The 22,607-nt window shown below is 43.9% G+C and overlaps 1 protein-coding gene across 1 annotated transcript; it reads left to right on the forward strand.

Annotated features, from left to right (window-relative positions):
* The first annotated feature begins 8,896 nt into the window (after positions 1 to 8,896).
* On the forward strand, positions 8,897 to 10,473 carry P2RY4 (pyrimidinergic receptor P2Y4). Its single transcript, XM_039253366.1, is given in 3 exon segments — positions 8,897 to 8,939; positions 9,265 to 9,326; positions 9,328 to 10,473. Coding segments are annotated over 3 exon segments (1,251 nt in total).
* The last annotated feature ends 12,134 nt before the right edge of the window (positions 10,474 to 22,607 follow it).

Consider the following 22,607-nt stretch of genomic DNA (forward strand, 5'->3'; position numbering starts at 1 on the left):
CCCCAGTCCAACTAAGTCCATGTTATAGTCTCTAAGCAGCTTCACTTGCCTCATATGACCACTCATGGAATTAGAGATATTTCTGTCCTACAGCTGCCAGGACTCCCACAGTGGCAGCAGCAATAGTAGTCTTCCTTTTTTGGCTGTCCTTCTCATAGGGGCCAGGTCCAGGCTTTGTGGACCTAGCGAATATAGAGACAGAACCTCCAAACTCTGGGGATACAGAACCCTAGCCTGCCTCCACCTCCCCATAGAGCTGGCTGACCGTCAGTATCTATCCATAGATGCCAGACCCTCAACCCTCATTCCTCAAGGGATGGCTTTGGCCATCTGTGGTTCAGAGGGCTGAGCCTTCCCTACCTCCAGCTCCTTACTGTGGCTGCTGGACAGCTGATACCGGTCCTATATTCTTTTTGTATAACTAACTGTGTTAGCCTTTGCCATTTCTTGCCAGTATATGACCCAGGGGCTTGTATTTTAGTCGATGTTACTCTGCCCTTCTCAAGGATTTTCAGATAGAGGAAGACTCTTCAGGGACCATAGTGGCACGGAAACTAATGCTGGACATACAGGAAAGAGTTATGTACTTGCCAAGGTTGGTGTCTGTGGAGAAGGCAAAACTTCAGAACGAATGCACTTTTGGACTAGCCTTCAGCTCTTTTTTTGTCTTTAGACCCACACTTGAAGCATCTCCCCTCTTTCAGCTCAGATCCATGGTCCTCTCAGCAGGAAGAAAATAGATCTGATAGGTCTTTAATTCATTACTATGATTGAACTTAAATCATTATCTCTTTTCTAGGAACATGTGCATTTCTTGACTGAGGTATAATTTACAAACAGCAAATTAATCGCACCACTTGAGGTATTTGTATTTACTGTGGTGGGCTGAATTATGGACCCCAAAGATATAGAGTCCTAATCCCTGGAACCTATGAATGTTACCTTATGTGGCAAAAAGGACTTTGCAGGTATGATTAAATTAAGGGCCTTGAGACGGGGAGTTTGCTCTGTATCATCTGGGTGGGCCCTAAATTTAACCACTAGTCTCTTTAAAGAGGGAAAACTCTGTTCCCCTCTACAGCTTCTCTGTAGCTAGAAGGAGATTGGGCTACAGAAACAAGGCAATATGAGAACTGAAGCAAGATGCTATGTTACTAGCTTTGAAAATGGAGGAAGGAGCCACAGTCAAGGAATGCAGCTTTCAAAGCCAGAAAGGACAAGGGCATGGATTCAAACTCATAGCCTCTTATGCTGTTGCAGTTCAGGTGTAGCCTGGCTGGCAACTTGATTTTGGCCCAATGAAACTGATTTTGGACTTCTTGCCTCCAGAACTGTAAGAGAATAAGTGCTTTTTTAAGCCACCAAGTCTATGGTAAATTGTTCTACAGTATCAATAGGAAACTAATCCACCTGTGTGTAGTGTACATGCATATAACCATTACCTGGATCAAGATAAAAAACATTTCCATCTGCTCCCAAAATTCCCTTGTGTCCCTTTCCAGTTTGTAGTCCCCAAAAGAATTATCACCAGTTTCATTTTGATCAAACATATTATCATTTTCTTGTAGGATTTATTCCTGGGCTTCCAAGGTGGCTCAATATTTGCAAATCAATCAGCATGATATGCCACATTAAGAAAAGAAAGAATCATATGATCCTTTCAATAGATTCAGAAAAAGCATTTGACAAAGTACAATAGCCATTCATGATAAAACATATCCCTCAATAAAGTACAGTTAGAGGAAAACATATCTCAATATAATAAAGACCATATATGAAAAGCTCACAGCTAATATCATCCTCCAAGGGGGAAAAACTGAGAACTTGTCCTCTATGTTAGGAAAAAGACAGGAATGTACATTCTCCCCACTGTTATTTAACGTAGTACTGGAATTTCTAGCCACAACCATCAGAAACACAAGGAAATACAAAGCATCCAAATTGGCAAGGAAGAAGTAAAACTTCCACTGTGTGCAGATGACAGGATACTCCATATAGAAAAGCCAAAGTTTCCACCAAAAAACCTGCTAGAACTGATAAATGAATTAAGTAAAATTTCAGGATACAAAATCAATATACAATAGAAATCTGTTGTATTTCTATACACTAATAATGAAGCAGCAGAAAGAGAAGTCAAGGAATAAATCCCACTTACAATTGCACCAAAACCCATAAGATACCTGGGAATAAATCTAACCGAAGAGGTAGAAGACCTGTCCTCTGAAAACTATAAAACACTGATGAAAGAAATTGATGACACAAAGAAATGGAAAAACATCCCATGCTCATGGATCGGAAGAACAAATGTTGCTAAATTGTCTATATTACCCAAAGCAATCTACACGTTTAATGCAATCCCTATCAAAATACCACCGGCATATTTCACAGAGCTAGAACAGAACAATCCGAAAATTTGTATGGAACCACAAAAGACCCTGAATAGCCAAAGCAATCTTGAAAAAGAAAAGCGAAGGTGGAGGCATCACAATTTCAGGCTTCAAGTTATAGTTCAAAGCCATAGTAATCAAAACAGTATGGTACTGGCATAAAAACAGATACATGGATCAATGGAACAGAATAGAAAACCCAGAAATGAACCCACATTAATGGTCAATTAATCTTCAACAAAGCAGGAAAGAATATCCAATGGGAAAAAGATAGTCTTCAACAAATGGTGTTGGGAAATCTGGACAGCAACGTGCAAAAGAATGAAACTGGACTACTTCTTACACAATACACACAAAAAACCTCAAAAAGGGATGAAAGACTTAAATGTGAGGCAGGAAACTATTAAAATCCTAGAGGAGAACACCTGTTCTGTTTGACAGAAGTAACTGTCAAACCTGTTTGACACTGGCGATAGCACCTTCTTACTAGATACGTCTCCTGAGGCAAGGGAAACAAAAGCAAACATGAATTATTGTGACTTCATCAAGGTAAAAGCTTCCATACAGTGAAGGAAACAATCAACAAAACTAAAAGGCAACCTGCTAAATGGGAGAAGATATTTGCAAATGATATACCTGATAAGAGCTAGTATCCAAAATCTATAAAGATCTTATAAAACTCAACACCCAAAAACCAGATAATCCAGTTAAAAAACGGGCAGAAGATATGAATAGACATTTTTCCAAAGAAAACATATAAATGGCCAACAGACACGTAAGATACTCAACATTACTCATCATCAGGGGAATACAAATCAAGACTATACAGATACCCCACACCTGTCAGAATGGCTACAATCAACAACACAGGAAACAACAGGTATTGGTAAGGGTACAGTAAAAGGGGAACCCTCTTACTCTGTTGGTGGGAATGCAAACTGGTGCAGCCACTCTGGAAAATAGTACGGAGGTTTCTTAAAAAGTTAAAGATAGAACTGCCCCGAGATTCAGCAATTGCACAACTTGGTATTTATCCAAAGGATACAAAAATACTAATTTGAAGGGATGCATGCACACTGATGTTTATAGCAGCATTATCTATAATAGCCTAATTATGGAAAGAGCTGAAATGTCCATCAATCAATGAATGGATAAAGAAGTGATGGTATGTATATATGTGTATGTATGTGTGTGTGTATATACATTATGTATGTTCATATATAATGTATAATGTATGTGTGTGTGTATATATAATGGAATATTACTCAACCATAAAATAGAATGAAATCTTGCCATTCGCAAAGATGTGGATGGAGCTAGAGAGTATAATGCTAAGCAAAATAAGTCAGTCAGAAGAAGACAAAAGCATATGATTTCACTCATACGTAGAATTTAAGAAACAAAACAAATGAACATGGTGGGGAAAAGAAAACCAAGAAATTGACTCTTAACTATAGAGAAAAACTGATGGCTACCAGAGGGGAGGATGGGTGAAATAGGTGATGGGGATTAATAAGAAGGGGTGCACTTGTGATGAGCACCGGGTGCTGTATGTAAGTGTTGAATCACCATATTCTACACCTGAAACTAATATTACGCTGTATGGTAACTAACTGGAATTTAAATAAAAACTTGCAAAAAAAAAAAAAAAAGGGGGAGGGTGTTTACATCTTCTGAGGAGGTCAGAGTAAGAAGGCAAAGGAATGCATCTCTGATTATGGAGTTTCTGGCCCTTATGATAGATTGAGGGGAGAGGTTTTTTTTAGGTCCTAACCCACCTCACTTGCACACCCCAATGATTTTCCCAGCCAGGCTTTCCAATTAGGAAGTGACGATCAGATCTCTGAGTGAGAAAGGGATGGGTTATTCAGTAAGGGGTTGTAGCAGACAGAATTGTTTGTCGACTCAGTAGCCACCTCCCCCCACTTCTTTCTTGTGGGCAGAATCTCCATTTTCTCTGCCAGTCATGGTCATTTCATCCCTCCTGCCAGTGACTGGTTTAGTTATAGGCATGATGTAATTCAGGCCACTGAGATGTGAAAGGAAGTGTGCTAGGGAGATTCTGAGAAAGGTGTCCTGAGTAACAGCAGTAAACACACAGGAAGAGAGGCCTTCCTCTCCTACCATTGAATGTTGCCATGTTTGGATACAATGCCTGAAGTGTTAACAGCCATCTTCTGACCATGAGAGTTGCTAAAAAACATGCCGAGGGGTTGCAGATCAGAAAGATGGAAAGAGTCAGGATTTTTTAAAATGTTTACTTATTTTTGAGACAGAGAGACAGAGCACGAGCGGGGGAAGTGTAGAGAGAGCCTGGTTCAAAGGCCGGCCTGCCTGGGTTCAAATCTTGACTCTCCCCCTAAATAGCAGAATATATTCTTCTTGCCTTAGTCTCCTCATCAGCAGAATATATATACAATATATACAAGGGCTTAGATTATAACTGTCAGAATCATTCAATTCAACAAAGTATAACTGAATCACTCATTCATTCAATAAACATTTATTGAACACCTACTGTGTGCAAGGTATCTGTTTCCTTAATTCTGAACTGGAAGGCATTTCTTTTGGACAAGGTGTATAATTTGGAAAAAAAATACCTGGAACATATGGGGTTTTTTAAAGCTTATTTATTTATTTTGAGAAGGAAGGGAGGCAGAGAGAGGATCCCAAGCAGGCCCCACGCTGTCAGTGTGGAGCGCGACTCGGGGCTCAAGCCCACAAACCATGAGATCAAGACTTGGACACCTAACCACCTGAGTCATCCAGGTGCCCCTGGAATATAAGTTATTATACTTTACTGGGAAGTCTGTGGGAAAGACAGCGGTAAAACCAGGAGCTTTTCCTCAAGGAGCTCTGGGTCTAGTGTAAGGGTGGGAGAATGAGGAGATGGACAAAAATACAAATGAGTATAGTTCTTTTTTTTATGTTTTATTTATTTCTAGGAGAGAGAGAGAGACAGCGTGAGCAGGGGAGGGTCAGAGAGAGAGGGAGTCACAGACTGAAACAGGCTCCAGGCTCTGAGCTGGCAGTCAGCACAGAGCCCGACGCGGGGCTCGAACCCACGAACCGTGAGATCATGACCTAAGCGAAAGTCGGACGCTTAACCGACTAAGCCACCCAGGCGCCCCCAAATGAGTATAGTTCTATGCAGTTTGTAGTATGTGCCATAATCTCAGTAGAAATCAAATGCAGTATGAGTGTGAGAGAGAGAGAAATTTTGATTAGAGAGAATCTGCATGCTGTAGTCTTATTGGTCATTATTAACTATTCATAACTTCTTTTTTTTTTTTTGAGAGGGCACAAGTGAGTGAAGGGCAGAGAGAGAGGGAGAAAGGGAATGAGAGAGAAAGAGAGACCGAGAGACAGGGATAGAGAGACAGGGGTCGCTCGAAGTGGGGCTTGGACTCACCAACTGTGAGGTCATGACCTGAGCCAAAGTCAGATGCTTAAGCGACTGAGCCACCCAGGCGCCCCAATTAGTCATACGTTCTAAGTTAAATCATGAGAGTGGATGTTGAAGGAAAGAGGGAGAGAGAAATGGTAGAGTGAGGAGAGGAAGGGGAAGAGGAAGAAGGGAGAAGGGAGAAGCGCTGTAGGAGTAAGCCTTGGGGAAGGGTCACATTTGGAGGAAGGAGAACAAAAAGAGCCAAGGAATAAGTTGGAAGGGACATCCAGAGGACTTAGGAGAATCAGAGTAATGCAAAGTCACAGAGACAAAGGTGAGGGAGAGTATCACAGAAGACCGCGAGTGTGGCCTGCAGCATTTCATAAGGCACAAATCATTCCTTTTGGCCCAGGTGATGTCGGGCGAGGTATTTTCCTGAAGTAGCCACTGGGCGGCAGCTGTGTCCAGGGACGAGCAGAAACCGAGCTGAGTTAAACCAGCTTGAAGCAGGAAAAGCAGCAAGCTGGCTCAGGTCGGTGCTTCTCTAGTGTAGAGGACGCTGCAGTGACCCCCTGGGTGTATACCAGGCCTCAAATCACACTTGGTCTCCTCTGAAGAGATCAGCTTCATTCCTAGGAGCAAAGTAATAATACAAAATACTGTATGATGAGAAGCATTTCATGCTTTACGAGGTCTTTTCATACGTATTGACTCATTAGATATTCAGGAAACCCTGAAAAGTTGGTGTTATTATCCCCATTTCATTGGTGAGAAAACTAAGTTACAAAGAGGTGTCTGGCATTACACAACTAATGCGTGGAGAAACAAGAATATGGATTCATACCCATCTGGCTCCAAACACCTGGGCCTTTTGTGCAATAGTCACAGCAGTCAGCTGTCCAGGACTCAGGCTATGACTGCTTCGTCCTCCATGCCTCCCTTTTATCTACCCCCACCCTGCCACGGGGCAAGGATCTCCAGGTTTCCCCTATCTAGGTTTCTGGGCTTCCAGGAGATCTAGATCCTAGATTCTAGAGCCTCCCTTGCAGGTCTGCCTCCTCTCACTCCCAGAATCCAGCCAGGCGACATTCTCAGGACCTGCAAATCAGGTTCAGAGTCCCCATTTCCCCCAGTTCCCTTCAGAGTGGATTCTGCTACAGACCACACCCCCATCCCCTACTCACCCCATCTTCCGAGTCCACCAGGCCCGAGGCTTGCCCCTATGCCTAAGACCCCCATAATCCTGGAACCTTAGTTAGCCCCAGGAGCCCCAGATCCAGAGCTCCTGACAAGTTGGCATTCTCTGGCCCTCAGCCCTTAGACACCTAGGCTTGGTTTCTGTACTTTCTCTGCCGTATTCAGACCAGGGTCTCCTGGGGTGATAGAGAGAGATGAAAGATAGTGTTTGGGAAGAGGCAGAGTCCGTGAGGGAGGCTTGTTGGCTAACCTCCTTGGGGAGGAGTGAACTGCATTCTCTCCGCCTCCTTTTATGTGTGCAATATGCATCTTGAAATTGACAGGCTGAAGAATGAACCCCCAGTCTTTCCCCAAACCTGCTTCTCTCAGAGCTTTTCCCATCTCTGTCTACAGTAACTCCATTCCTCCGGTTGCTCAGGTCAGAAATCTTAGAGTCATTCTTAACTCCTCTCTTTCTCTCACACCCCACATCAGTAAATCTTGTTGTCTCTACTTTCAAAATCTAGTCGGGCGGGGGGGGGGGTGCCTTGGTGGCTCAGTCGGTTAACCTGATTTTGGCTCAGGTCATGGTCTCACGGTTTGTGAGTTCAAGCCCCGCATAGGGCTCTGTGCTGACAGAGCGGAGCCCGTTTGGGATTCTCTCTCTCCTTCTTTCTCTTCCCCTGTCCCACTCGCACGTGTGTGTATACTCTCTGTCACTCAAAATAAACACACTTAAAAACTCTATATAAACCAGACCCCAACACTTGTCTCTTTTAAACCCTCAAATGGGTTCCCATTCACTGAAAGTAAAAGCCAAGTAGCCTTCACAATGGCTTCCGAGGACCTTCATGATCTGGTCCCGGCCACACTCTCTGACGTCATCTCTACATTTCTCCTTCCTCACAACCACCTCTGGTCTTCATCCAAAGTCACCCTAATATTTAGAGCAGCAACCTTCTCTATTCCCCATGTCCTTTCTTCTCTATTTCCCTTCCTGCCTTTATTTTGCTCCATAGTAATGATTACAATCTATATACATTTTACTTGTTAATTTTATTTTCTTTTCCCTCCCCACTAGCCTGGGAGCTCCATTAGAGTCAGAGTCTTTCTCTGTTTTACTCACTACTAGTGACCTGCCATATGTAGACCTGGACCAAGCACACAGTAGGGTCTCAGTAAACATTTGCTTATCTCTTTCCTGGATTATGGGCAGTGGCTTTAGAGAGGCAAGTAAGCATAGCAATTAAGTACCAGGATGCTAGAGCCTGGTTCAAAGGCAGGCCTGCCTGGGTTCAAACCTTGACTCTCCCCCTAAATAGCGGACTGTATTCTTCTGGCCTTCGTCTCCTCATCAGCAGAATAATAGTACCTCTTTTATAGAGAACTTGTTGGGTCATCAATAAGCGTAAAGCACTTAGAATAGTGCCTTGCACGTAGTAAGTGCTATATAGGCAGTGTTTATAATCATATGCACCTGGAGTTGAGATTTATATCAGTAGTATAGATTTTCCAAAGTCTTTCCGTGTGTTATCTTGCATTTGCCCACGTCAACGTTCATTCATTTCCCATGTTTCTCCTCGCTTACACAGAGTGATATGATATCCCTGTAGCTGTAGTCATCTCCTGTGGCCTGGCTCTTCGTCTGTAAACTTAGATGTTTCCCCGTGTACTCCCTCCTACAGTCATTTAGAAACTGTTAAATAGTAATCTTCCTGGGCCCCGGTTTCCCAATCTGTACGTGAGTGGGTTGGACTAGATAATCTGGATGGGCTTTTCTAGCTCTGACAATCTCCCGGGACAGGAAGAAGTCAGGCCCCACCCCCAAACCCGCCCTCTTGGATATGCCCTCTGGCTGCCAAGGGGAAAGGTGACAGAATCACCTGGGCTCAGCTTCAAGGGGACCAGGTAGGAGACATGCCAAGTTTCTTGCATGAGGGTGGTGATGGGGTTCCTGGGTTGGAGCAGGCAGGGGGAAGGCATCAGAAGTGAGTGTCGTGTGGAGACCCTGGGAGCAGGGTGAGGGGAAAGGTCAAGGCACCATGGGGAGAAATGCTGTAATGGGCTAGGACACAGCTTGGGTCTGGGCATCTTCCTACATTGGACAGTCCTGCTAGACCTGCACCCCTCCGGGTAGCCAAGATCTAGTGGACAGAGCCAGCGGCAGCATGGGAACAACCCAAGCTCACTGCCTGCCCTACTGAGCCCCAGCGCCACCTGCTGCCCGCCACTCCTGAGGACGGACCAAAGGGGCTTGGGCAGAGGCCAGGCCGGCCCGGGTGCACCCAGACGTCCTCCTCTCGCTACTCCTAGTGTTTCAGTCATGGTGCTCCCCGTTCTCTGCTTTTTGGGCTCAGAGCAGGGATGGGAGGCCAAGGACATCCGGCCACCCTCACTTCTGCCCCTTCCACCTCTAGGGGGACCATGGCCTGTGCAGAGCCCCCTCTGCTCACAACCCTAGGCCCCAGCCCAGATCCCGGCGACAGCGAGGTGGAGCTCAACTGCTGGTTTGATGAGGAGTTCAAGTTCATCCTGCTGCCTGTGAGCTACACAGTTGTCTTTGTGTTGGGCTTAGGTCTCAATGCCCCGGCCCTCTGGCTCTTCCTCTTTCGCCTCCGACCATGGGACGCAACGGCCACCTACATGTTCCACTTGGCCTTATCAGACACTTTGTACGTGCTGTCACTACCCACCCTCATCTACTATTATGCGGCCCGCAACCACTGGCCCTTTGGTACTGGGCTCTGCAAGCTCATCCGCTTTCTCTTCTATTGGAACCTCTACTGCAGTGTCCTTTTCCTCACCTGCATCAGTGTGCACCGCTACCTGGGCATCTGCCACCCACTGCGGGCACTACGCTGGGGCCGGCCTCGATTTGCAGGCCTTCTCTGCCTGGCGGTTTGGTTGGTCGTAGCCTGCTGCCTTGTGCCCAACCTGTTCTTTGTCACAACCAGCCCCAAGGGAGATACCATCCTGTGCCATGACACCACTCGGCCTGAGGAGTTTGACCACTATGTGCACTTCAGCTCAGCAATCATGGGGCTGCTCTTTGGCGTGCCCTGCCTGGTCACTCTTGTCTGCTATGGACTCATGGCCAGGCGCCTGCATCGGCCCTTGCCGGGGGCTGCCCAGTCATCTTCGCGTCTGCGTTCTCTCCGCACCATTGCCGTGGTGCTGGCCGTCTTTGCTGTCTGCTTTGTGCCCTTCCACATCACCCGCACCATTTATTACATGTCAAGGCTGTTGGAAGCTGACTGCCAGGTGCTGAACATTGTCAACGTGGTCTACAAAGTGACTCGGCCTCTGGCCAGTGCCAACAGCTGCCTGGATCCTGTGCTCTACCTGCTCACTGGGGACAAGTATCGCCGTCAGCTCCGGCACCTCTGCAGTACTGGTGGGCCCCAGCCCCGCGTGCCTGCCTCCTCCCTGGCACTGGTGTCCCTGCCCGAGGACAGCAGCTGCAGGTGGACATCCACCCACTGGGACGGTGGCTTCCCTATCCCTGGGGCAGATAGACTGTAACAGTGGGAGCCAGGAAGTAAGAGGAAAAAGGGTGAGTGCGGGGCAGAGGTGAAGGAACTCAGTAGTTACACCCAATATGGCTGCTGCTTCCTCTTTTCCAGACTCTGGAGAGAGGCTGACGCCCTGAGGATTGAGAGGAACCAGGGAAATCATGTGTGACCCCATCTCTCATAAACCCTTCAGATGGCCTCTCTTTTTTTTTTTTTAGCCAAAGGCATTAACAGCCACTCTTCTTTCTCTTTGTTTCTGTCTCTTTCCTGCTACCATTAGTCCTGTCTCTTGATCTCACAAGGCTTCCAAAAATCTCACCCAGTCCTCTTGCCCTTCCCTTTTCCCTCACATATTTGTATGGCATGTGCTCCTTCCACCAGATCAGAACATTAGACTGAAGGGGTGGAGAAGACCCATCTCAGGATGGGTCTGCTTTATCGGATGTTGATAGCCAGAATCAAGAGGTGGGGGCACCAGCATATCACAGATGCCACGGGCGTGACATGGGTAGTGCCCACACCCACATCCCACTTCCTGGTTTCTCTCAAAGAAAGCATAATCTTGCCTCCCGAAGTGCTGAGATAGGGCTCAGTCCCAGACAGCCTGCATGCTGGGGTCCCCACATGCAGCTGGAGGTATGGCACTGGTGAACGGATGTATAGCCGTGAGGCAGAGAGGGAGCCCTGAGTTTTACCATGGGGTGGGTACCTTGCCTCACGGGGCGGGGCCCAAGTCAATACCAGCCTTTGGAACAGGACCTCCTTTATGATGTTTGCTGAGAGCATATTTGACTGTTCTCCGGTACTTAATGCAACGAACAGAGGACGGCTTAGAAAGAGATGGGGGCCCTCTCATATTTCTGCCTGTAACTTGTAGCACGAAGAGGTAGAGCAGGTTTGTGCGGAGTCTGGGGTGGTGACAGGCTTGACGCCCAGAGCTGTCTCTTCACGGGTCTCTCCCTTTTCTCTAGCTCCTCTCCTAGGTGAATAATAAATCTGTCACCAGCTCTTTCAGAATAGACTTTAAGGCTTCAATGCCAGGGCAGAGCATGGGGACAAGGACAGCTCCCTTCCGAGTCTCCCATCCAGTCCCCCCCCCCCCCCAGCAGCATCTTGGCTTACGTGCTTACAGGAGTAGGAGGGTGGGTGGGTACGCTTGGGCAGCTAACTTGGGCACTAACTCCCAAACCTCAGGAAGTAAGAGTGCGTAGGCAGCCGTTCCTAGGAAAGGAGTAGGCAAGCCCCACTCTGAAACTGCCTTCTAGCCCACTGGTCCCCTGAGTGTCCAGCCTGCCTTTTCTTTCGCTCCACTCTTGCTGACCTGTCTGTAATCTCTCACTTGTCTGTCTAAGGAGTCTCTCTGGAGAGTAAAACTGCAGCAGGTCGCCAGAACAAAATGACTTCAGTGCCCCTGAGTCTCCCTTTGCGTCCTTCCATGTGCTCCCTCTTTCTGCCTGCTTCCCGTGACTCTTTCCATTCGGAGTAAATGGACTGGCCGGCTCCTTACTAGTTTCGCTGTCTCACGGCCACTGCCCGGACGGTTACATACGGTGTTTTTCGTCCGTACTCTCTCTTTTATTCCTGTGACCATAGCCCCCTTGCCCATCACCTCTCCTAACCACTGATCTCACCAAGTAAAGCTGCTTTCCCCGTCACAACCGACCCGGTCTCCTCCATTTCTCAAGTCCATTTAACTCCCATATGTTTTCTCAAGACTAACTGCCCAGACTTTGTGGTCTGCTACTTTCAGGCTGTCTTCCCTTACACTATAACTTTAGTTAAATACCTCGATTTTCTCCTTGGGCCACTTTTCTCCTCTATCTTATATGAGAGGAGATTGCAGGTGAAGCCAGAGCACAGGGCTGATTTGACCCACTGAAACCTCATGTCTTGGAATTTCATCTAAACCCCCATTTTTATTAGCCTGCTGAGTTCCTAGTGAATATTCCAGAGCAAGTGTTTCCTGTATTTTCCACCTTCTCAAGGCTCCAACTTCATCCTACCCTATGACCTTCTAAGAGTTACCTTGAGCCAATGAAACTGAGAAGATCTAATACCTCAACTTCTTTCTGCTTCATTCATGATAACTCTACTTTTTAAAAAAAATTTTAAATATTTATTTTTGAGACAGAGAGAGAGCGAGAGAGTGAGAGAGAGAGAGAGAAAGAGGGCACATGAGTAGGGAAGGAGTTAGAGAGGGAGGGAGACACAGCATCTGAAGCAGGCTCCAGGCTCTGAGCTGTCAGCACAGAGCCCGATGCGGGGCTCAAACTCACAAACTGTGAGATCATGACCTGAGCCAAAGTCGGACGCTTAACTGACCGAGCCACCCAGGCGCCCCCACTCTACTTTTATATCCGCTTTGTCTTTCTTCCTTTCTTCCCTGCAGACCCCACATAAGAGGTGACTCTCTTACGTTTTCCTTTGTTTGTCTCTTTTGATCACTTTTAGTCTTTCCATAACTGATTTCATCCCATCTCAAAAAAAAAAAAACAAAACAAAACAAAACAAAAAACAAAACACACACACACAACAGAGGTGCCTGGGTGGCTCAGTCGGTTGAGTGTTCAACTCTTGGTTTCAGCTCAAGTCATGATCTCGCAGTTCATGAGATGGAGGCCCATGTTGGGCTTTGTGCTGACAGCGTGGACGCTGCTTGGGATTCTCTCTCTCTCTCTCTCTCTCTCTCTCTCTCTGCCCCTTTTCCACTTGTTCTCTCTATCCCTCTCTCAAAATAAATAAACATTTTTTAAAAGCCACGCATGACAAAACCCAACCAAACAAAAATAAAGCATTATCACCAATACCTTGACCATGCTGTCTCTTGTAGTTAACATTCTACTCATCTTATTCACTTCACTGTCAGGTTTCTAGAAAGAGTACCATAACTATCATTATAATGTCACCCCTTAACTTTCTGAACCTGATTTCCTTCTGAACCTGGAAGAACACAAATTACTTCATAAGCAAGATCTTTAATGATCTCTCTTCTATATTCCTCTTTGACTATCTCTACTTCACTTTAGCTTCTTGCATATCCTGTTTAAAAGTTGTATGAAAATGACATTAAAAAATTCCACTATGACAACACTAAAGAAAATTCTGAAAGAAAATATTCACCTATACTTCCAAACCCTAGACAAGTGTTTTCATTTATCTATGTTCCATGCTTTTTCAGTTCGCATAATACATACTTATATTTTATGTAAGTGTAAGCCTAGTGTACATATATTTTTAAATTTTGCCTTAAAATTTTTAATTGTAAATACTGTCTTTGTACTGCAGTTTTTCATGTTTATCATTTCAATAGCTACATAAAGTCACATCAGTGAGTAGATTGTATTTTATTTGACTATTCCCTTATTATTGGACATTTAGGTGATTCCCACTTTTTCTGTGCTTTGAACATCCTAATGCACATGGCTTTTTTTCTTCCTTGCAAGAAGAAAACTTGTCCTGTTGCTAGGACAAGTTCCCAGGAGTGGGCTTACCAGATCAATGAGCATGAATATTTTCATGGGTCTTGATTTTCAAAAAGACTGCACAAATTTTCAATGCCACAATGGCACATGAGTGTTCCGTTTCTCTTGCAGTTTTAGCATTGGACCTTATAAGAAATCTTTTTGGATGGCTTAAACATTAAATTCTTTTTTTTTTAATTTTTTAAATGTTTTTCATTTATTTCTGAGAGAGAGAGAGAGAGCGAGCGAGAGTGAGAGCGAGAGAGAGCGTGAGCAGGGGAGGGTCAGAGAGAGAGGGAGACACAGAATCTGAAACAGGTTCCAGGCTCTGAGCTAGCTGTCAGCACAGAGCTCGACGTGGGGCTCGAACCCACAAACGGTGAGATCATGACCGGAGTCGAAGTCGGACGCTTAATCGACTGAGCCAACCAGGTGCCCCTAAACATTAAATTCTTAACTTCACCTTTTTTTTTTTTATTTACTGTTGGAATAGATGGCTTTTCCATGTTTACTATTTGCATTTCTTCTTGTGTGAACTGTCTGTTCATATTCTTCGGCAATTGGCATTAATGGTCTTATACACATTGGTGAAGTTATGTATCTAAATGTATTCTTTATTAACATACACCTTAGGGACGCCTGGGTGGCTCAGTCGGTTAAGTGTCTGACTTCTGCTCAGGTTGTGATCTTGCCGTTCTGCACTCGAGTCCCATCGGGCAGTCTGCTGACAGCCAGAGTTTGGAGCCTGCTTCAGATTCTGTGCCTTCCTCTCACTCTCTGCCCCTTCCGCATTCGCTCTCTGTCTCTCTCTCTGCCCTTCCCCCCCACTCTCTCAAAAGTAAACATTAAAAAACAATACATGTTAACCTTTTGTCATATTTGATATAAACATTTCTTCCATTTATTGTAATTTTTACTTTAAAAAAACTGTTTAATGTTTTTTTTATTTTTTGAGACAGAGAGACAGAGCATGAGCAGGGGGAAGGGCAGAGAGAAAAGGAGACAGAATCTGAAGCAGGCCTCAGGCTCTGAGCTGTCAGCACAGAGCCCGTCGTGGGGCTCAAACTCACAAACTGTGAGATCATGACCTGAGCCAAAGTTGGCCACTTAACCGACTGAGCCACCCAGGTGCCCCTGTAATTTTTACTTTTAATTTTAGTTTCTTATTTCATCACCTTGCTTTAAATTTCTCTCCTCCTGCTTTTACTTATCTTATGACTTCCTCTCTCTTTGCTAGCTTCTCCTCTTTTACTCCTTAGGGTAAGCAGAGTTCCAAGATCTGTCATAGTCATAACATTTGGGGATTATTTAATCCACTCCCTACGCCACCATCTGACCCTTGGTTTTCTCTTGGAGAGAATATATGTGCACATGAATACAAGTCAGCTGACTTAGAATCCTTGAGAATACCTCAGACATATTCTAGGGCCTAGGTACCCTTTCACTTTACAAAGCAGGAAACAGGCCCTAAGATGTGACTTGCCCATTACTTAGTAAGTTAGTGGCAGAGTAGGAACTAGGCCTAGCCCCCAGGTCTTGTGATTCCCAGGTCTCCTTCCACTACACCATGCCAGCTCTGGTCTAGGCTGTCCTTTCTCCCAAGCTCCACCTCTATATATTCAACTGCCCACTGGACAGTTTCACTTGGATCTTCCATTGTTACTTGCAACCCAAGATGTAAAAAACTAAACTCCCTAAACCAGTTTCCCTACCTGACTTTATCACTTCTTTTCATGGCATCTTCTTTCCTCAAGTCACGTAGGCTCAAAAATGCTCAGGTAACTTCAATTCTTCTCTTTTTATTTCATGAGATTCTGACATTCTTTAGTTATCATGTCAATTATAACTGGCCTTCCTTTATGATCCCAGTACTACCATTCTAATACTGACTCTTGTCACCTTATCCCTGACTGACTGATACAGACTCCTAACTGGTTTTTCTTACCTCCGGTGTCTCCTCACACAAATGCATCCTATATAATGCACACTGCCAGATTAATCAGCCGTAACACTGCTTTCACAGTTTCACCCACTTACTTAAAACTCTCTCATGGTTCCCCATTATCTATGAGACAAGTTGAAATCCTTTAGTCAGAAATGAAAGAGAGCCTTTTCAGTCTTATTTCCCATTCCTTGCCTATACAAATCTTTGTTCTCCAGCTAATTAGAGCTCTGTATTCTTCCTCCAAATGAGACTTGCACTTTCTCAGCTCTGCACCTTTAGTCTTCCTTTCCCCTGCACTAGAATGCCTTCCCCTCTCTTCTCCCACTCTCCTTTCCCTACCTAGTTTCCAAAGCCAGGCTTCAGCCTCACTTCCTCTTGGAGGCTTTCTCTGGTGACTCTTGCCCACGGTGACCTTCCTGGTCACTCCTACAATAATTATTGTTTATATCAGTCACTTGGCACTTTTATTGTCTTGTGAAACTATACTCTTATCGCTACTTAACTCTTTATGTATGTTTGTTTTGTGTTGTCTCCTATAAATTCCTTGAGTTACTGTGGTGGAAAGGAAAGAGCATAGGGCTAAAAATCAGAAGAGCCAAGTTTGAGCTCTAGTTATGAAAGTAGGGCTTCGGTGTGTCACTTGGGTGAGTCACTCAGACTCTTTGAGCCACAATTTCATCACCTGTAAAATTAGGATCATAATCTCAGCTTTAAGTACTTCAGATTGTGGTAAGGCTCTGCAAGTCTAGAGAGCTAAACAAATATAAATGGGTTTTTTATTATATTATCTCATTTGCTTAATAAATGGTGCTTCATAAATATTTGCTGAACAATTACATGTCAGTAATTCAGTTTACTGTTTCTGTTCCTGGGCATATTTCTGTGTTAAGAGGCCACAGGAAACCCAAGAAACCTAACGACCCAAAGGTACTTTTTAGAAACAGTGGAGACAGGGAGGGCACTGGAAAGATATTATAAAGGAAAGTGGGCCTGTCCAGCATCTCCCACATCCTTCTACACTGGCGACTCATTAGTTGGACTGCCTATAAGGCCGATCTGAATGTGGAAATAGGGAGCTTTCACTTTCCTCACATTTTCTACTGTTTCATCCCATAACCAACAACCAGTTAGCCTAATGCTTTTCCTAGGATGCACCTAGGACTCTTTTTCTCCTTCATTGATGTGATGAAAGCCAGCATTTTGGTGAAGAAGGAAATGAGAAGTAGTAGAGAGAGCAAGCAATTTTCATCAGATAATCAGACATGGCTTTAAATCTTCAATATGCTACTCACTAGTTGCATGATGTCAGACAGGTTTCTTAATCTCTCTGAGCTTCCATTTCCTCATTGGTAAATTGGGGTAGTAATTAGTCATTTAGCAGGGCTATTGTGAATGGATGAAGAAACCATCATTTACATTTCCTGTGGGTGGGAACTCCTTTTCAACTGTTCACAACTTTAGTGTGGCTGGATGAGGAGCCAGACTTCTAGATTTGGATTCGGTGCTGCTTAGAAGTGAATGTTAAGATTATGACCAAAACTGAACCTGTGAACATGAGAAGCAGAAGGCTGAAAACTGATCCGTGAGAGATGACCATAGTGATGAACTGGGAGGAAACAGAATGAAACTGGCATTGCATCAAGGGAGAAGAGAGTTTCAAAAAGAAGGACTTATTAAAGTTCTTTTAAAATAAACTTTTGAATTAAAAAAAAAGAAAAATTAAGAAAGTAAGCAACAGTGACTGCATAAGAGAATTCAAGGAAGATGAGACACTCAGAAATATAATAAAAAAAAAATACCTGATTCCTTGCCAACTTGTATACAAGCGATATGAGCCAATGACATTAGCTAAAGAGGCCAATCTCAAACAGCTTTTGTAATCAAGATCTGTTTACATGTATTTATACTCCTCCTTTCTTTTTAGTTCTGACACACCTCTGCCTCTTTCCAAAGATATCACAATAACCCACTGAATGAGTTACTTGCCATAACCTACAGAACTTATAGTTCTCATATGATCTGGGATGTGGTTTGTCACCAAAAGGGAGTACAGAAATACTTGAGCACAACCAAAGAGTGAGTCTGTCAATGAGGGCACCTTGGTGTATGTTTGATTGGCAGAACTTATTCATTTCGGTCACAAAGTGGGAAGAAGACAAATGATCTCTCCTTAAGTCAAAGGGAAAATTTTTTAAATGTGAGAACTCTTCAAGACAAATAAGAAGATGAAATCTTTGTGGGGGGGGGGGCTGGCTTGTTATCACTATAAATTTTGTACCACAGTTTGAGGACCTAGTCATGCTGCTGGATCTACTGAGGTGAAGAAGAAACCAGATGTACTTGGAAAACTCAAGAGAAAAATCAACTAATGCCCTCATTGTGATGCTGTCACTTGCTTCATTTCTTTACTTCTCGCTGATATTTAACTGACTACTCATTGTAAGCCTCATCCCCTTTACTATACCAACAGCTCTTTATCTCCAATGTGAATAAAACATTTGTTTTTACACAGTCTGATCTTGCTGGATTTCTTTCAGAAGGTAGTCATTGCTCTGGTTCTTTGAAGATTTAAGCTAATTTGATTTTTACAAGTTTCTGTCTTTATTCATTTTTCTAATGCAGCTTCCCAAAGCACATATTCTGGGGCAGTAATGCACATTACTAAGTTTTTAAGGGGTTGGGTTAGAAGGGAAGGTCCAACATAGTGGCATGGGCAGACCCTGGATTCACCTCTTGTCATGGACACAACAAAACTACACCGACATATAGAGCAATTCCTCCTGGAGAAGAACTGAAGGCAGATTGAAACTCTTCAGCACAACAAAGGACAGAGGGACTACAAAGAGAACGGCAGGACAGATTGGGACATAGTAACAACGGGACCCTCTCTTCCCAATGCTACAAACTGCAGTGAGGAAGGATAGCACTGAGGAATCTGCGCACAGATTTGCCCACGCTCAGGCACAGAAAAAGAGCCATGGTTTAAAGGGAAACTAAACTGTAAGTGAACTAATACTAGAGTATCCCCTAAAAGGCAGGAGAACTGCTGGAACACTATCCAGGGTTGGAAGTGCTGGCGGGCACCATTTATTACATCCCACCCTCTACCCCTGTACCTTGATACTGCAGATGGGAGCGGGGCCTGGGCACTCTAGCCAACCTGCCTCCTCAAGTGAGCCCAGTGCCCCTAATCCACACCAGCTTCAGTCATCCCTCCAACGTGGCCTCCCTTCCTTGTGACCATCTGAGCTCCAGTTGTCCTACCCAGGTGGCCCCAGTGCAGTGTACACCAGGATGCCCCTGGACTCCAGCCATCTCACCTAGGTGGCATGGGTAGAAAGCTCTCCAGGACACTCTAGGTCTGTGCCCACTTCAATTGCAGCCAACTTGCCAGAGCGGGCCCTTCATGAGGCATCCTGGGAATTTCCTCTCCCACTTGTGTCCACCTCAGCTCTAGCTGTCCCACCAGGGTACCTCCAGTGAAGAGTGCTCCACAATTTTCAGTCTGTGCCTATTAACCTGGAGAAGGAAACAGACATCCAGGTCCAGGAAGCAAAGAGAGCCCCAAACAAGATGAAGTCAAGCAGGGAAACACCAAGACATATAGTAATTAAAATGTCAAAGATTAAAGATAAAGAGAGAATTTTAAAAATAGCAAGAAGAAAGCAACAAGTTACATACAAGGGAAATCACATAAGGCTATCAGATTATTTTTTCATCAGAAATCTTGCAGGCCAGAAAGGAGTGGCATGATATATTCAAAGTTCTGAAAAGAAAAGAAAACACCCTCAAGGTCCATCCATGTTGCTACACATGGCCAGATTTCATTATTTCTCATTGCCATGTAGTATTCCATGGTATAGATAAACCACATCTTCTTGATCCATTCATCTGTTGATGGACACTTAGGCTCTTTCCATGTTTTAGCTATTGTGGAGAGTGCTGCTATGAACATTGGGGTCCATGTGCTCCTATGCCTCAGCATTTCTGTATCCCTTGGGTAAATTCCTAGCAGTGCTATTGCTGGGTCCTAGGGGAGTTCTAGTGTTAGTTTCCTGAGGACCCTCCACACTGTTTTCCAGAGGGGCTGTACCAGTTTACATTCCCACCAACAGTGTAGGAGGGTGCCCGTTTCTCCACATCCTCGCCAGCATCTAGAGTTCTCTGATTTGCTCATTTTAGCCACTCTGACTGGCATGAGGTGGTATCTCAGTGTGATTTTGATTTGTATTTCCCTGATGAGGAGGGATGCTGAGCATCATTTCATGTGTCTGCTGGCCATCTGGATGTCCTCTTTGGAGAAGTGTCTGTTCATGTCTTCTGCCCATTACGTTACTGGATTATAAGTTTTTCCAGTATGGAGTTTGGTGAGTTCCTCATAGATTTTGGATACTAGCCCTTTATCTGATATGTCATTTGCAACTATCTTTTCTCATTCTGACGGTTGCCTATAGTTTTATGGTTTGTTTCCTTTGCCGTGCAGAAACTTTTAATCTTGATGAGGTCCCAATAGTTATTTTTGCTCTTGATTCGCTTGCCTTTGGGATGTGTCAAGTAAGAAATAGCTGCGGTTGAGGTCAAGGAGGTTGTTTCCTGCTTTCTCCTCTAGGGTTTTGATGGTTTACTATCTCACGTTCAGGTTCTTTATCCATTTTGAGTTTATTTTTGTGTATGGTGTGAGAAAATGATCTAGTTTCATTCTTCTGCATGTTGCTGTCCAGTTCTCCCAACACCATCTGTTAAAGCGGCTGTCTTTTTTCCATTGGATACTTTTTCCCACTTTGTCAAAGATTAGTTGGCCATACATTTGTGGGTCCAATTCTGAGTTTTCAATTCTATTTCATTGGTCTATGCATCTGTTTTTGTGCCAATACCATACTGTCTTGATGATGACAGCGTTGTAGTAGAGGCTAAAGTCTGGGATGGTGATGCCTCCCGTTTGGGTTTTCTTCTTCAATATTACTTAGGCTATTTGGGGTCTTTTGTGGTTCCATACAAATTTTAGGATAGTTTGTTCTAGTTTTGAGAAGAATGCTGATGCAATTTTGATTGGGATTGCATTGAATGTGTAGATTGCTTTGGGTAGTAATGACATTTTAACAATATTTATTCCTCCGATCCATGAGAAGGAACTTACTCATAAAAGCCGTTTATGAGAAGCCTTCAGCTAACATCATCCTCAACGGGGAAAAACTGAGAGCTTTCCCCCTGAGATCAGGAACACGACAGGAATGTCCACTGTCACCACTGTTGTTTAACATAGTGCTGGAAGTCCTAGCATCAGCCATCAGACAACAAAAGGAAATTAAAAAGCATCAGAATTGGCCAAGAAGAAGTCAAACTTTCACTTTTCGCTGACGACATGATACACTACATAGAAAACCTGACAGACTCCACCAGAAGCCTACTAGAACCGATCCATGAATTCAGCAAAGTTGCAGGGTACAAAATCAATGTACAGAACTCGGTTGCATTTTGATACACCAATAATGAAGGAGCAGAAAGAGAAATCAAGAAGCTGATCCCATTCACAATTACACAAAAACAAAACAGACAATACCTAGGAATAAACCTAACCAAAGATATAAGAGATCTGTACGATGAAAACTATAGAAAACTTATGAAGGAAAGTGAAGAAGACACAAAGAATTGAAAGAGAAGTACTATTTGTAACAACATGGTTGGAGCTAGAGTGTATAATGCTAAGCAAAATAAATCGGTCAGAGAAAGACAAATACTATAAGATTTAACTCATATGTGGAAGTTAACAAACAAAACAGATGAACAAAGGGGAAAAAAGAGAGGGGCAAACCCAGAAACAGACCCTTTTTAAAAATGTTTATTTATTTATTTTTGAAAGAGTGAGAGAGAGAGAGAGAGAGCGAGAGAGAAAGCGACCGCACAAGCAGGGGAGGGGTAGAAAGAGAGACACAAACACAGAATCTAAAGCAGGTTCTAAGCTCTGAGCTGTCAGTGCAGAACCCGGAGCAGGGCTCAAACTCACAAACTGTGAGATCATGACCTGAGCTGAAGTCAATCCTTAACCGACTGAGCCACCCAGGCGCCCCAAAACAAACTTTTAACTATAGAGAACAAACTGATAGATACCAGAAGGGAGGTGAGTGGGAGGATGTGTTAAATAGGTGACAGGGATTAACGAGTGCACTTGCTATGATATGCATGGGGTGATATGTGGAATTGTTGAATCACTGTACACCTGAAATTAATACTGTACCTGAACTAACTGAAATTTAAATAAAAATTTTTTTAATGAAATAGAAGAATAGTAATAAACCGACACCATAGAAATACAAGGATTATAAGAAACTACTATGAAAAATTATGTGCCAACAAATTGGACAACCTAGAGGAAATGAAAAAAATTTCTTGAAACATACAGTCTTCCAACACTGAATCAGAAGAAGTAGAAAATCTGAATAGATTGCTTGTTAGTAATGAAATTGTAATAAAAAAACAAACTCCCAATAAACAAAATTCCAGGACCAGATGGCTTCGCACGTGAATTCTACCTAACATTTATAAAAGAGTTAATACTTATCCTTCTGAAACTATTCCAAAAAATAAAAAGGAAGGAAAACTCAAAATCCATCCTACAAGGCCAGCATTACCCTCTTACCCAAACAAGACAAAGACACTACACATGAACACACAGAAAAACCACTACAAGTCAATATTCCTCATGAACATAGATGCAAAACTCCTCAACAAATATTAGCA

Source organism: Hyaena hyaena, unplaced genomic scaffold (genome assembly GCF_003009895.1).
Source record: "Hyaena hyaena isolate Hyena2069 unplaced genomic scaffold, ASM300989v1 scaffold_451, whole genome shotgun sequence".
In the NCBI taxonomy this organism is placed as follows: domain Eukaryota; kingdom Metazoa; phylum Chordata; class Mammalia; order Carnivora; family Hyaenidae; genus Hyaena; species Hyaena hyaena.